The 17,195-nt window shown below is 33.1% G+C and overlaps 1 protein-coding gene across 1 annotated transcript in view; it reads right to left on the bottom strand.

Annotated features, from left to right (window-relative positions):
- Positions 12,309-17,195, bottom strand: part of LOC109850122 (ricin B-like lectin R40C1) — a 7,554-nt gene continuing 2,667 nt past the window's right edge. Inside the window, exons 2-8 of the mRNA XM_020420047.1 lie at positions 16,355-16,477; positions 14,406-14,634; positions 14,187-14,326; positions 13,587-13,709; positions 12,864-12,983; positions 12,609-12,723; positions 12,309-12,508 (exon numbers count right to left, since the gene is read on the bottom strand). Of these exons, the coding sequence (XP_020275636.1) occupies positions 12,507-12,508; positions 12,609-12,723; positions 12,864-12,983; positions 13,587-13,709; positions 14,187-14,326; positions 14,406-14,634; positions 16,355-16,477 (852 nt within the window). The 3' untranslated portion in view covers positions 12,309-12,506. The remainder of the gene's footprint in view (positions 12,509-12,608; positions 12,724-12,863; positions 12,984-13,586; positions 13,710-14,186; positions 14,327-14,405; positions 14,635-16,354; positions 16,478-17,195) is intronic.

The following is a 17,195-nucleotide window of genomic DNA, read 5'->3' as shown; positions in this document are numbered from 1 at the left end:
ATATGACTTTGTAAAATCAATTAAAAATAGTAAATCAACTCCAAAAATCATAATATTTTGAGGGAATGTTCTAGACATGTAGATAAACATGATAGAGAAAGAATTTCTAAAATATCACTTTCCAATTAAGAGAAATAAATGTTTTAACATATATATACAGTTTCTGAAAAAACTACTGAAAACTCGGTTTTGTAAATTCAATTGAACATAACAAAACAACTCCAAAATTAGTAAAACTTGGGGAAATGTTTGTATACATGAAGATAAACATGTAAACAAAGAAAATTTTCAAATCGTATTTTCTAATTATGAAAACGTATCAGTTTTGTAAAAACATGCACAGACACATGCACGTACATGAACAGAAAAACTTGATTTTTTCAAAAACGAGTTCAAACAATTTGGAAACACTTTAGAATGGATTTGTAGACATTATACGAGATATGAAAATAGTGTGAACAAGTCTTTAATTCATAAACATAATATTTTTTTAAATATAATAGAATATGAAACAAACAAAAGTGTATATGAAGATATATATTGTTTCATATCTACATAACTAAACCAAAACAACTTAACCATATGAAAACAAACATGTATATAATATAAATATGTATTTGTTTCATATTTAAACTTGAAAATCAAAACTTATATATATATATATATATATAATATATATATTATATATATAATATAATATATATATATATATTTATATATATATATAATATATTAATATATATATACTATATATATAATATATATATATATATATATAATAATATATATATATATCTATATGTATATGTATATAGTATATGTATATATTTTATATGTATATTATGTATATGTATATATATGTATATATATATATAAAGACTGGTAATGAATATATATATATATATATATATATATAATATATAAATCTATAATATAGTATATATATATATAACATGTATATCTATATATATGTATATCTAGTATATATGTATTATATCAATATAATATATATAGTTAATAGGTATATATAGGAAGGTAATGGATGATATATATATGATAGTAGTATATATAGTGTATTATATATTATAAGTGATATATATATGACGTATAAGTTATATATATATAGGTTATATAGGATATATATATGATAGTGTGAAGATCTCGAAGTATCATAGTCTGATTATGAGGAAGTATGTGTATAGGTATATATATGTATATATATATATATAGTATTATATATATATATAGTATATATATATATATATATATAAGAGGTTAAGGTAGTGGAGTAAGTAGTTATATATATATATTAGCGGTATATATATATTATATATATTATATATATATATATATACATACTATATATAGTATATATACATACATATATATATATTAATATATATTATATATATATATATATAATATATATATTATATATATATAATATATATATATATATATATATTATATTATTATATATATATATATATATATATATATATATATATATATATATATATATATATATATATAACCAAATACGTGTATGTGTGTATATGATTGAGCTTAGAGTACCAACACACATAATATATAAATCTAAACTAAATTACCCAAGCTTGATCTTGATCTTCAATAAGCTTGACTTGGTACACTTGCGGAAGAAGCTTGAACTTGTATCTTTAACTTGAATGTACATTGCTTCACTCCACTATTCTGCCAACCTCCATTGGATATGATCGTTGAAGCTCTATTCCATCCATCCTCCAACATGTTGTTTGTCTACAATAAATAGAATTATACAAACACTAGACAAGCAATATTAGAAGTAAATTATTTGTTAAACATCATCAAAACAAGAAGGCCAACAATCTCCTCCTTTTTAATGATGATAATCAATTTACAAAAAGGCTATATGCATGAAAGGAAATGAATATGCAATATTATAATTATCATGCATATAAACAAAAAGAATATACTCACAATATTTCTCCCCTTTTGACAACATCAAAAATAGGAAAACAAAAAAATGAAGAGAGCAAAAGCTCCCCCTATCAATATGCATGGGTGAATCTATATATATGGAGATTGCTCCCCCTATCAAAATGCCATATGGAGTATATGCAATAAAGACCAAGGCAAAAACATAGAAGCCATGTATAAAAAGATTTATGAAATCAAAAGAAAGAGAAACATGATAATCATGAAAAAAGTTTTCAAATAAAAACAAATCAACCAAATGAAATCATAAATCAAATTAAATTCATAAACACAAAATTTTCAAAACCAAGAAATGAAAAATAAAAACATTAAAAAATCTTGGTTTAAAAAAAAATCAAAATGGTTTTGGCACCCAAACACTATTGGTGTCGAAAAATTTAGGGACATGACCCATATCATTTAAGTTCAAAGCCCTAGGGTTATGAACCCTCTTAGGTGCATGTGGTGCACGAACACGATCATAACAAAAATTACTTAAATGACCCTTCCGATTGTAATAAGTACAATGGAAAGGAAGCATTTGCTTATATTGACCAAACGGTTATGCATGGGAAACTTTAGAAACATTTGCAAATATGAATGGTCTTTTAAAATTATTTTGCAAATGTGAAACTCTCTTTAAATCAAAAAAAAATTTGGCCAAATGACCAAATCAACCACAAAACTCACATTTGTACATATGGGCATGTTTATGATGAGCAATGGGTGCATGTGTGTGTGCAAAATGTGATGATGAAGCTTGATGAGATGCACAAGGAGGATTAAAGTGAACCTTAGTGGGGTTATGTGCATCATAGCAAAACCTAGCAAGATGGCATTTACGATCGTAATTTATGCATTTGTAGACTTTGCTATACATGTGTGCATGATGAATAGGATGTTTAGATGTTTTAGCATGAGACTTAGCACACATGTTCATAAGCTTATCATGATTAACAATACATATTTTAAGGGTTGAATCTAAAGATGATATGCGATCCTTAACATGATTCAACTCATCATTATGCATACAAGTATTGTTATTAGAAGTAGAACATATATAGTTATTTATAAAAGAAGTAGTATCATTTTGTATGTTCTCTACTTCTAACATGGTATTATTTTTAACATGATATAAGCTAGTGATGGATAAGGTTAATTTTTTATTTTCCAAATTTAACATATCATTGTTTTCTTTAAGCACAATATTTTTTTTTTTGCAATGACATCAAATTTGGAACCTAGCAACTCATGATCGGATTTTAAATTAACATGCTTGCTTTTCAAATCTATAAAATTATTATGCAACTTAGTGTAGGCATGTATTAATCTATCATATGCACAAGTGAGTTCATTAATGGATATATCACTATTGGATTCCGAATTGCTTACCACACTAGAGCTATCGCCTAGTGGCCGTGTGCATGATGATGCTCGACACTCACTTGAAGAACAATCCTCCAAACTACGTCGGTTTTCCTCCAAGTCCACTTAATGTGCTTCAATAAATTTCTATAAGGTGTAAGCACTATCAAAATGAACAAACTTGTTAGACAAAGATAAATCAAATGCATTATGTAAGAATTCCAACAAGAGCTTGTTCATAATAAATAATCTTTTATTATTTTTATTCCACTTAGATTTCTCCAATGTAGGCACAATATAAGCACAATCAATGACTTCCCATAAATTGATATTTTTAGATTGAATAAATATTTTGAATCTAAAACACCATTGAGCATAAGAGAAAATATTGAATTTAGAAGCAATACTAGAACCATAGCCTAAACAATATGCGTCATTCATATCTATAATTTGTAAAAATATGTAAGCAAGATACAAATGCAATCAAAATAAGATTAGCACAAAAAGATAACTTGGATCTTTAACTCAAGGTGATTAGACCTTAAATCAAAGAACACCAAGCTCTGATACCAATTGTTAGACCCTAGATGGGGGGTGATTAGGGTCTTATGCTAATCTAATCCGATTTTATACCAATTAAAACTAATTAACAAATTAATCTTGTAAGAGAGATATACAATATGTTACAAGCAAGAATAAACAATATGAACAAAGGTAAATATCCTAGCAATGAGATATACTATGAGATATAAATATATGCAATGATATATAAACTAACACAATGGTGATATAATCAAACTACTAATGTGATAGGGTAAAATATACAAGAGTAAAGTCAATTGGCGATATAAGATAAAATCATAACCAAATGCGCCAATGACAAACTCAAACACACTCAAATAATCACGGAGTTCGGACCTTCCGTCCTACGTCTCCGCTCCCCACTCCTGGGGAGAAATCCACTATCACGACCGGGTTTTCTACGCTCACCCGAATAACGTTTATAACCACACTAGGTCGGTTTTCAACGCTCACCGATCAACGTACACAATCACTCATAATGTCGGTTTTCAACGTTCATCGATCAACGTCCACTCCTCACACTCGGTTTTCTAGCTAACCGAAAACTTTGCAATCTCACAATATAACAAATAATTTGTTCTCTACAATAGATGAGAACTGAATATAAGCTCACTCTCAATTGTTACAACTCTCATCAACCTAATTATACTATGTATAAAAATACAATAAGCTCAATGTGTGTGTGTGTGTGTGTGTGTAACAAAGAGGTAAATCAAATCTAAACTCAATACAAAACTAGCTTTAATAAAAAGATAAATAAGCAAATAGATATAAAGCTAGAAAATAGATTTTAGAAGACTTCTCAATAGATCAAGAGATTGAAGGAGGATGATTGGATGCTCAAGCACCAATAGGATCTCCTCAAGCTCTTGTGAAATTGATTTCACAAACCCAAAACTCTCAATTGCTTAAAAGCTTCTTAAACACTCTTTTAAACAAACACTAAACAAGTTTAAACCATTGTTAAACTCTTTTAAAATATTCTCTTGAGTTATCAAATGATAAATGCAATGGGGTATATATAGGGTAGAAGAAAACAACCCCCAAACCCCCAAAAACCACTAAAAGATAAAATTTAGCAAGTTACCGTTACTGTGCAACGGTAACATCGGCAGTCGACCGTGACGATCGACCGCGAGAAGAAAAACTAAAAAACTGGTCTCTGAACTGCTGATGGTCGACCGCCACGCGGTCGACCACACTGTAGCACGGCCGGCCGTGGCGGTCGACCGCACTTTTCCAGATTTAGACAGATGCTCGAATTTTATGTATCTGACTTTGTAAAATCAATTAAAAATAGTAAATCAACTCCAAAAATCATAATATTTTGAGAGAATGTTCTAGAAATGTAGATAAACATGTTAGAGAAATAATTTATAAAATATCCCTTCCCAGTTGATAGAAATAAATGTTTGAACACAGATATACAGTTTCTAAAAAAACTGCTAAAAACTCGGTTTTGTAAATTCAATTGAAAATAACAAAACAACTCCAAAATTAGTAAAACTTGGAGAAATATTTGTATATATGAATATAAACATGTAAACAAATAAATTTTTCAAATCGCTTTTCCCAATTGTGAAAACGTATCAGTTTTGTAAAAACATGTACGGACACATGCACGTACATGAACAAAAAAACTTGATTTTTCTAAAAACGAGTTCAAACAACTTGGAAACACTTTAGAATGGATTTTTAGACATTATACGAGATATGAAAATAGTGTGAACAAGTCTTTAATCCATAAACATAATTTTTTTTTAAATACAATAGACTATGAAACAAACAAAAGTGTATATGAAGATATATATTGTTTCATATCTACATAACTAAACCCAAACAACTTAACCATATGAAAACAAACATGTATATATATAAATATGTATTTGTTTTATATTTAAACTTGAAAATCAAAACTTATATATATATATATATATTATATATATATATATAACCAAATACGTGTATGTGTGTATATGATTGAGCTTAGATTACCAACACACATAATATATAAACCTAAACTAAATTACCCAAGCTTGATCTTGATCTTCAATAAGCTTGACTTGGTACACTTGCGGAAGAAGCTTGAACTTGTATCTTTAACTTGAATGTACATTGCTTCACTCCACTATTCCGCCAACCTCCATTGGATATGATCGTTGAAGCTCTATTTCATCCATCCTCCAACATATTGTTTGTCTACAATAAATAGAATTATACAAACACTAGACAAACAACATTAGAAGTAAATTATTTGTTAAACATCATCAAAACAAGAAGGCCAACAATGAATAGTGCTTTCGGGCGATGAACATCTCTGATACTATGTGAGATATTATGAAAAAGAGAAGAGAGATGGCAGAGGAATTAGGGTTTCGGCATACCCTAACAGAGGAGCCGATATCTGTATTTATATGAGGTAATTCACAGAATTACATATATACCCTTTATGTATTACAATTGCTCTATTACCAGTGAATTCGGAGTGGATACTCTGCAGCAGGACTTCCCAGAGGATGCTGTCAGCGATAACTCCCTCCGAGCTCCATAGCCTTTGACAGTTTCGACGAACTTAATTAGCTTTCTGGATTTGTTTCTTGCAAGTTCGAAACTCTTTTTTGTGGATGTAACTATGTTATATCTATGGTTAATGTTGGGTGCTCCAGCCTATGAACAATCGATACTGTTGGCCTTCTTGTTTTGATGATGTTTAACAAACAATTTACTACTAATGTTGTTTGTCTAGTGTTTGTACATTCTTATGTATTGTAGACAAACAACGTTGTTGGAGGATGGATGGAATAGAGCTTCAACGATCATATCCAAAGGAGGTTGGCGGAATGTCGGTGAAGCCTTGCTATTCAAAGTTCAAGATCCAAGTTAAAGCTTCATCCGCAAGTGTACCAAGTCAAGCTTATTGAAGATCAAGATCGGCTTGGGTAATGTAGTTTAGGATTTATATTATGTGTGTTAAGTACTCTAAGCTCAATATAATATACACACACGTATTTGGTTTCTATGTATATATATAGTTATATATATACATGCATGGTTTTGGGTTTTTATGTTATATATATACATACATATGTTTTGAGTTTTTATGGTTATATATATGAAATTCTATATTTCATATTTTCTATTATGTTTTTGAAAACATTGCATAGAATATGCAATTTTGTGAAAATATTGTATTCTTAGTTTATAGACTTTAATATCAGTTTATACATGTTTTACTAAGTCTACAAAAACATTTCACAAAGTTTCAAAACTTCGTTTTTGTCAAAACATCAAAATTCAAGTATCTCATATTTTCATGTTTTGGACTAGTTTGTAAAATGATGATATTTTTCATTTGGGAAGTCCTTTTTGATAACCAATCATTGTAGCATGTTTATTATCATGTCTACAATCATTCCCCAAAGTTTTACATTTTTTGGAATTTATTTGATATTTTTAAACAGTGTTTTAAAATCAGCCTCTAAAACCGATTTTTTCTGGAATGTCAGTTTTCGGTCGACCGGTACGGTCGACCGGTCAATTGACCATTCGTCAGTATTTTTCCAGAGAGTCGTCGGTCGACCGGTCCGGTCGACCGAGAGCTCAAATCGGTCGACCGACAGAAATTCCGGTCGACCGACGCTAGTCCAGAAAGTTTGCTTCGTGTTTTTGCTCTCATCGGTCGACCGACGGGATTTTCGGTCGACCGACAATATGACCGTTGGACTTCTAACGGCTATTTCTGAGCTGTTTCTCTGGGGCTGTTTTGTCATTTGTTTTGGGGGTTTTTTTGCTGAGATTTCTAGTGGGTATATATACCCCATCGCTGATGTCTTTTCAGTCAGTTAAGAGAGTTTTAAAATAAGTTTAAGAAAGTTTTAATCAAGGGTTTAAGTTTGTTTAAAGTGTGTTTATAAGCTTTTAAGCATTTGAGTGTTTTGGTTTTGTGAATCACTTCCACAAGAGCTTGAGGAGATCATCTATTGGTGTTTGAGCATCCAACTCTTCTCCTTCCACTCTTGATCTATAGAGAAGTTTTCCTTAAACTCAATTCTAGCTATTTATTGTTTTGATCTTAATTTCCATAAGCTAGATTTATATATTGAGTTTAATTGTTTTATTGATACTCTTTGCTTACACACACAACCATTGAGCTTATTGTATTTTCATACATTGTATAATTTGGGTTGTGGGGTTTGTGTGACATTGAGTGTGAGCCTACATTGTGTTCTCATCTATTGTAGAGAACATAACTGTATTTGTGAGCCTAATTGTGTTGAACACTTTGTAATACACGTGTACACCGAGAGAAGTGTGTGGTGAGAGACGGGGTCGAATCCAAGAGGAGTGGCGTCGGTTGACGTGCCTAGGGAGAGGTTGTAACCGAGCACTTGAGGAGGAGGACACCGGCTAGGACCAACACTTAGTGTGTGAGGTGTGATTACATAGTGATTGTATTGTGAGGTGTAAACGTTGTTCGGGTGAACGTAGAAAACCCGGTTGTGATAGTGGAGATCTCCTCGAGGTGAGGAGCGGGGACGTAGGTCGTGGGGACCGAACCTCGTAAACATATCGTTTTGTTTGTGATTGCATTGGCGTTCTTATTCTTGTTTTCATATCTTATATCGCCTTTGTGTATTGCTCATCATATTACCCTATCACTTGTGTAGATTGTTTATTTTACCCTTGTGTTAGTTTTTAAATGATTAGATTAGCATAAGCCCTAATCCCCCCCCCCCCCCCTCTAGGGTCTAACAGATACTTTGTTTGTTTTTATGGGATTATTGTTCTAACTTGTTGGATGTTGGGAGTACTATTTGTTTTTTTTGTTTTTTTTTTTTTGGTTATTGCTCGAACTCATCGGACGTTTGGAATTATGCATTATGTGACGACAAGGTTCTCTCCCTAATTTTTTACTTTCTATTTGTTCTAATATTTTCCTCTTCTCCCCATTCTACCTAATGTATCTTTCTTGACTGCTTAATGAAAAAAGCAAGTTATCTCGCCTTGTTTTTTTACTTTTAAAAAAATAAATAGAGGGACCTCTATATGAATTTTTTTTCTCAAATGTCTGAAAGCTAAATTTAGCAAATTAGGCCTAGGTATCTCATTCCCATATTTAGGCTGTGGACTTAACGAGCCTGGCACAAACATGAACAACGCACCCACATGCTAGTCTCGGTCAGAATCTTCACCAGGTCATGTTTGTTAGTCTTTACGCGTCGAGTGCTACAGTCATGATATTATTTGTTCTAGATATATCTGACCTGGACACGGAAAATGACCTAATATTGTTCCGTGAAAACAACATTGAAAGACCTTGCGCGTCGAATCATTAGTCACCATAATGAGCTTTTATGTTATTTTTCTATATTAATTAACCTATTTTGTTGAAGAAAATTTCCTCAGTTACACGTCAAATATTCTTGCTATTCTAACTAGAGAGGCGCGACGAGGGAGTTGATATGAAGCGCATCCTTATGCACGTCCATAGAAATTACCAAATATTCAAATTCTTACGGCTAGGATATTTTGAATAGGTTGTAAATAGATAGAGGTCCTCTTACATTCTTGATTGTAGAGATTCTCTATAACTCATCGATCAAAATTTCTTCACCAACGCACTGATATTAATTATTTAAATAATATAAAATACTTTTAATTGTGGGACTCTCTGAGATAATCGAATAGCATTAGCCCACCTAACTAATTAGAGGTATTCTCTAGAATCAAGACCGAAGAGAATCTCGACCCTTTGTAAATAGTATGCAAATGAATTTGGGTCCTTTCACTCGTAATTACACACTTTTCAAAATCCCGAACATTCTTTAGCATCTAGAAGCATTATGACTGATCTTATATATAATTAATCATTTTATATTGATGGCTCACATTCAGACTAAAAGTTTACTTCAAAGAAATATTGTCGTCTAATTAATAAAATAATTATAATGGTACGTTGTGACCCAAAATATCCACTTAAAAGATAGAAAAATTTTGGTTTGATTAAGACCTATCAAATTTTAATGAAATCCGTCATAAAAAAAACACGGGCAACAATCTATGAACAGACAAAGAGTGCAGAAGAATTATATTTTATAATCAGTCTCTTGATTTGTAACTTTGATGTACACAAATTTTTTCATATTTGGTGATGAATAAAAAAATTTCATTGACAAAAAAAAAGAGGGCAGAAGGAAATCAGCCCGAGGCTAGGCCGACGGCGAAAATCATATGAAAATTTGTACTCGTGATCAAATTGCTAGTTTACATTTTATTTTGGTTCGGCCGGTTGATTATTGTGTTTCAAAATTTTAAACACAAGTGTGGATTATGTTAAGGCCTTGATACCCCAATTAGATCAGTTCAAACTAGAGCCATAAATCCTTACACTTCAAATTAAAGAGATCAACGAGTACAGATACTATGATGACTAGCAAAAAGCACAAGCTCAAATTCACATTTATGGGACAATCCTCTGGTCAAATTTTAATGATGTTTAAGATCCTTATCCTTATGAGACTATTTTTCATACTAATCCAATCTTCCACTTGAAATGTGTGAACGGTGGAGTCACGTGGGGGCCCCATACTCACGCTTGTAAGGCCACAAGATCCAACGGACGAAAGATGAGTCCAGCGGATCTTTTGAGAGGGCACACCCACACATGTGAGCATGAGACCAGTGGACAAATCACAAGGCCCAGTTTCGCATAACGGCATCACTAGGCTATAAATACATATTCCTAGGTTTTTTTTCATTCAACGTGCATGGAGAAAATTGCAGAGAGAAAGGCGGCTGTGAAAAGGGGCTTCGTGAAAGGGAAAAACGCGGCTGTCTTTTTGGGTTGCGTGCAACAGGAGAAAACATCGGAAGCTTGGCAGCTGTTTTAGAGTTTGAGCATCATTTTGAGGGAGATATTTGTGTGAGATTTGAGAGCCTGTTCGTGGGTTTAAGTTGTGTGATTGTAAACCCTATTTGTATTATCTCTCTCTCTAATAGTAGATCTCCCCCCTCCTTGCCCCGTGGACGTAGGAAATTTGTCAAACCACGTAAAATTCGTTTGTCTCGGTGTTATCCTACTTTGTTGAGATATTTTGCTTTTAGTTCTTGTTACCTTTGTGAAACGGGAATTTCTATTTTGATCTTACTCTCTTGTTGCGTCGAGGTGCTGCCAAAATTTCTACTGTGCACAACAAAATGTTTGTTCATTTTTAATATATTTATAAAATGTGGTCGGGAAAATAAGTCAATAAATTAGTATTGAAGTCAAACAAAATTACACTCTTATTCAACAAAACAAGTTATTGGAAATAATTTTAAAATGATCAATATTTAAGTGTCAGCGAGGCGTATTTATCATCGTAACTAGACGTCATTATACCTAAAGCCCAATCCAAGATGTATGCACAGAAGTAAAAGTTCAGCAAAAGAAGATTGAAAAAAAAATACTACAGATGGAAAACTAATTTTCAAATAAGCTCAACACTAAATTGGGTTTATCTCGGCCCAAAACATTAAGAGGTTGAAGGACGATAAAGATCTTCCGTTTAGAAATAGAGGCTTTATATATTTAGCCCACTTAGTTAGGGGCTGTTTGGTTGTATGTTTTTATCATGTAAAAGGATGGAAACTGTAAAAAAGTGGGTTCCAATGTCAGCTTTCATCACTTTCAATTGTTTGTTTGTAGTTGTGAAAATAGTGTAAAGTGATTTCATATGCTGATGTGGCTTGTAAAGTGATTTTATAAAAAAAACATGATTTTAGAAGAAAGCTGACATTGAAATCAGGAAAAAATAATAAAAAATAATTCCAACCAATATGATCATTTGCGTAGGGACCACTTTTTACACTTTCCAAACAAACAATTAAAGTTACATTTGCAAACCAAACAAACAATTTATGATTCCAATGGAATAAAAAACAAACAAAGAAAAGTATAAAAATAAAATTAATGAGGTGGACAACAACTTTTCAAGTTGTGTCATAAATACACAACTTTACCAACAACAACCAAACAGCCCCTTAGAGGATGGGGGAGAATTCCGAACTTTAGGAACCCCAATAACTCACTGGTGAACTCCAGTGTTGCATGCAGCATGTTGCACATAAAAGAAGCCACTATATGATACAAATAACTCGTACCAGCTTAGTTCACAAAACTAAACAATCATATGATCATATCCTGATGGCTTGAACCCAGAAATCATATTAGGATCAAATTTCATTCACCGAGAATTAGTAGATTTATGAATGCATTTTTCGTCAAATTCCTGTGATGCCTAAATCTTCGACCACTTCAACAGCAAGCATCCTAAGAGGCTAAGATAAGAGCACATAAAGTGATAAGCTAGACATTCAACTTCCAACACCACAACAAAAACAAGAGAAAGAAACAGAGAGGACACATCATAATAGATCTCCCACAATCATATTCAACATAAGACATACATTAAAGTTCCATAGCAATTGTTTGTGCCATCACAAATTCCACATAAAGACATCCAACCAAAGGCACAACTTATTTTCACAGAGTAGCATAATCACTGGTTCATTGCAGGTAGGTGGCCGCAGCATCACATTCATCCTGCATTTGGACATGGAAAAATAGTAGGTACTAATTCAAGAAATTTGAGGTATCAAAATATGTTCAATGAGATTTTTGTTAAGCGTCTTTGAGGACTTACAGTAGTAGGGAACGATCTTCCACCTCTGGTTCTTTCCTTTCTTGAAAAACTCGTAAAGGTGAATAGGAGTTCCATCCTGAACTCCGCCATGATCCTCATCGCCATGGAAAGCATCAAAGTTCAGGCGAATATTGTTCACCATCCTAATGCAACGGAACATGATCCTCATCGCCATGGAAAGCATCAAAGTTCAGGCGAATATTGTTCACCATCCTAATGCAACGGAAGCCATCGCCCAAGTCCTTGCTCTCGCTCCAAGTTCAGGCGAATATTGTTCACCATCCTAATGCAACGGAAGCCATCGCCCAAGTCCTTGCTCTCGCTCCAAAGGACTGACTCGTCAAGGTAGTCAGGATTATATGGAACCAAGCGAACCTGAAAATAATCATATAAGAAAACAATCAAAGAAATTTGATGGGGAGTTACGCGAGAACAAGTGCGGAAGTGGTGTTAGCATTATCTACCAAGGTTGTTCTCGGGTAAAAGTTTCAGCAACCACAGTTGATTTTAGAAGGTGCGACCAATTTTGAATGACCTAACTTCAATCATAAAATTTACATTTCTAGCTTTTAAGTACTTATTTAGGGAGCTCAGCATCAATTACTCTCCTAATTAATTTGGCTTGCCAAAAGCATTTCTCATTCTCTGTATACTTTGTATTCAGATGACTATCAGAAGTTAGTTGATTATCTACTACATTTTGTTCATCAGGATCAAATCTACAAGTTCAGATTATTCATTCATAGTGAAGAAGAGCCAATCGCATTTGTTATGATACATATCAAGGACGTAGCTTGTTTCACTAAAGAAAAATCAATCTTTTTGGTTGTAGGCTTGTAGCCACTTGGTCCTTTATTTTTGTAGAACTTAAGAGAACTTAAGACATACAAGATGAACTACAAGATAGTGAAGCATTCTAGTTAATAACTGCAGTGTACAGAAATATTTTGATGTGCTATAATGAATTGGGAAACTTACAGGCTGGTGTGCTCCCAAGGAGTGCTTCAGAGCTTGACCAGTGACTTTGTTGATGAGAGCAAAACCTGGAAAACCTTCTTCATCCTTCACAGTGTTACCGTACCTCATGTCTTTGTACCAATGCTACAGGAAAACAAAACAATAAGGTTAAAGCAAGGTTAAAGCGGAAAAAGAATAATAATCACAAGAAACTTGCTGAAAAGAGAGATGTCAGAGAGAAACAAAAAGAAACGAACCATAATCACAAGAAACTTGGTGAGAAGAGAGATGTCAGAGAGAGAAACAAAAAGAAACGAATAATAATCACAAGAAAATTGCTGAAGAGAGAGATGTCAGAGAGAAAAACAAAAAGAAATGGGCAACCCAAAAAACCTAAGTCTATAACGAAGAACATTGGATGAAGCAACTGCAGTAGTAACAATAGTAGTAGTAATAATAATAATAATAATTTCAATAACACATACAGCAACACTAAATTTATTCTCTGGCATAGGGAGAAGAAGTTCAATCACCAATAAACAACTTGTTGCATTAGTTTTGAGCATGATTTCAAAATTCAGTTTTAAGTTAAAAAGATTTAGAACCGGAATTTTCCATTACCTGATACTCATCTCTAGCATTAGCCGGCGCGAGAACAACATCCCCATTCCTAACCGTGAGTGAGTAATCCTCGGCTGCTTTAGTGTATACTCTCACCGTTGGGTTCCTTGTTGGTGGCATATTACCGGCTATTTCATTCCCTTAATAAGAATCAACAACAATAAGCATAAACAAGAAGTCATCAGTTTATACAAATTTCAAGATTATAACTTCACTTACCATAGGGAGCAATCTTCCACCTTTGGTTCTTTCCCTTGAACCACTCGTAGAGGTGCACAGGTGTTCCATCATGAACTCCACCATGGTCCTCATCCCCATGGAAAGCATCAAAGTTCAAGCGAATGTTGTTCACCATTCTTATACAGCGGAAGCCATCACCCAAATCTTTGCTCTCACTCCAAAGAACGGACTCATCGAGGTAGTCAGGATTGTAAGGAACCAACCGAACCTAAACGAGAATGGGCTAAAATTTGAGCATTTCAAATTCAAGTTACTAAAAATAAATAGTGCAAGTAAGCTATATTATCAGCATTACCAAAGATATTCAACAAAAACATGTTTATGTTTGTGTTTTCTTAGACAGGTTACAAGTGCAGAAAGTTTTCACAGAATTTGGAGATATTCCATACACTATGGAGAACAATTGCATTAAGGTTTTCAAGAACAAGATATAAACTATGCAAAATCTAAAGAACAGGGAAGGTGAGGTGATGGACAGTTGTGTTTGTTTTGTGAAGTGCATAAAGAGGATATCGGACCATCTTTTCTTACTTTGACCTTACATCTAGAATATCTATTCACCTCATTAAAGAGTCACGCTTTAGAACATATATAGGTTTGAAAGTGTGAAATGTTTGAGTGGCTTAAATAGATATGCCCAAGGCTCAAGCATAACAAGTGCTAGCACTTTTTGGTAGTGGATTTAACCAAACAACACGTTACACTCAGTAGGTCCCATAGCTTATATCATGCCAACAAGCTCGCGTGCCAAGGGCATGATAAATTGTATCAGAGCAGTTGTCTTCAGCCAGAAGTATAGAGCTAAGTGCTATGTGGGGTAAAGTGCTACACCGTGTGAGCATGATGGGAGCCACATCTAGAGTCCACATTGCCTGGCGATACTGGAATGTGCCAATTGTCATTTCGTGACAAAAACGTCGCATATGTAAGGTGGGGTGATTGTGAGACCCCCTAGTGTATAGTCCCACATCGGGAATGTGTGAAATGTTGGAGTGGCTTAAATAGATAAGCTGAATACTCAAATGTAACAAGTGCTAGCACTTTTTGGTAATGGATTTAGCCAAACAACGCGTTACATTCAGTTGGTCCCACGGCTTATCTTGTGTCAACGGGCTCGCGGGCCCGGGGTGTGACAGGTTTGGCTCATGCATTAACCTCCACCCATCTAGGAAATTCTATCTCACAAAGTGACTATTTTGATATGTTAAAGATCCGTTCATGTTTTACGCTAATTACCATATTTTATTCAGGACAAATCATAACCATATAGTAAATAATAAACTATTCAAAATGAAAAAACAGATTCTCCCATGAAAGGAAATGAAAATGTTAATTCATCACACGTTTAAACAAGAAATCCAATTTTACAACCTATTGGTCATTTAGGACAAGACCAAAAGAGCACCAAAGAGAGACTCAGTAAGCCCTTTTCCCAGGCACTGTAATTAGTAGGCTCCGGCCCCTACTTGTCCTCTAACCTATCAAATAATAAACTATTCTTACTCTCACTTTACCCCTTGAACTATCATTTTCTTCTCTAAATCCATCTAAACACCCACAAAATAATAAATGAAAGGCTCCGGTCCCTACTTGCCTTCTAATTATTTATTTCATTTTTGGTTCTAACCTAAGCTTAATTACTTCCACGCATATCTTACTATTAATCCTGTTTATTATAAGTTGGTTTTAGTATTAGAACTAACAAGTAAAGATTGATTTAAGCTGGACATTTCGGGGTAGCAGGAAATGATTCTCCTTATTTTCCTTTTTTAATGTTTGGTGCATGAGAACGTAATATAAACTTGCCCAGAAAAGGATAATAAACTTGCCCAGAAAAAGATAATATGTAATGGGTGCAAAGTTCTCTCTAGCCATTTGTTAAAATGTAGATGCTTTTACTAATTAATTTTGAGTACAAAGTAACTTACAGGGTTATGTGCTCCAACAGAGTGCTTGATGGCTTGGCCAGTGGCTTTGTTAACCAAAGCAAAGCTAGGAAACCCCTCTTCATCCTTCACAGTTGTGCTGGTCCTCAATTCCTTGATCCAGTGCTAAAATAGTTGAAAAGACAAATTAGAGATCAAACAATCTATTTTAAATAAAACCCAGAGCAAGAGAAGCCGGAAAATTTTTTTACATAATCCAAAGGGATCGGATTTTTCCTTCGAGAGATAACAAAAAAGATATTAGAATTATAAAATCTCCAAAGATAAAACCAAGCCCATGAAAGTAAAGTCCGTTTTTACCCAAAAATTGAATTTTTAAGACTTGAATAATTGGGATTCAATCAATATGCAAAGAGAAGGTAACCCAAATGAGAAAATGTAAAATTTAAACAAAGAAACAATCATAAATAATCTTTATGGAGAGACAATCAGTACCACATCATTTGCATTAATTCGAAATGGGTTTTACACGAAACTTGGACGTTGTACAAGAACTATATTTAATTGGAAAAATAGGGTAAATAACCTTCCTCTCAAACTCATAAAGTATAAATTTCAAAATAAAAAAAAGAAAGGTAAATTAGGACAAAGCCCCTCCTTTTATACACACTATGTTTTCCACCCCTCATCTTCATATATACATGCTTATAAACTTTCTTTATGTTAAATTTTTACAGTTCGACAAAGGCTATCATAATGAACAGTCAAACAAAAGAACTAAAAAAAGTTTGGAGAGTTAAAAGGAGAGAAATTCCAAACCAATAAAAGGGAGAGAAATTAGAAAGAGGTTTTTTTTTTGTTCTTAATTTTTTTTTTTTTTTTT

This window comes from Asparagus officinalis, chromosome 7, assembly GCF_001876935.1.
Source record: "Asparagus officinalis chromosome 7, Aspof.V1, whole genome shotgun sequence".
NCBI classification, from domain to species: Eukaryota; Viridiplantae; Streptophyta; class Magnoliopsida; order Asparagales; family Asparagaceae; genus Asparagus; species Asparagus officinalis.
The sequence above is the reverse complement of the archived record's forward strand: the minus strand, read 5'-3'. Positions and strand labels throughout refer to the sequence as shown.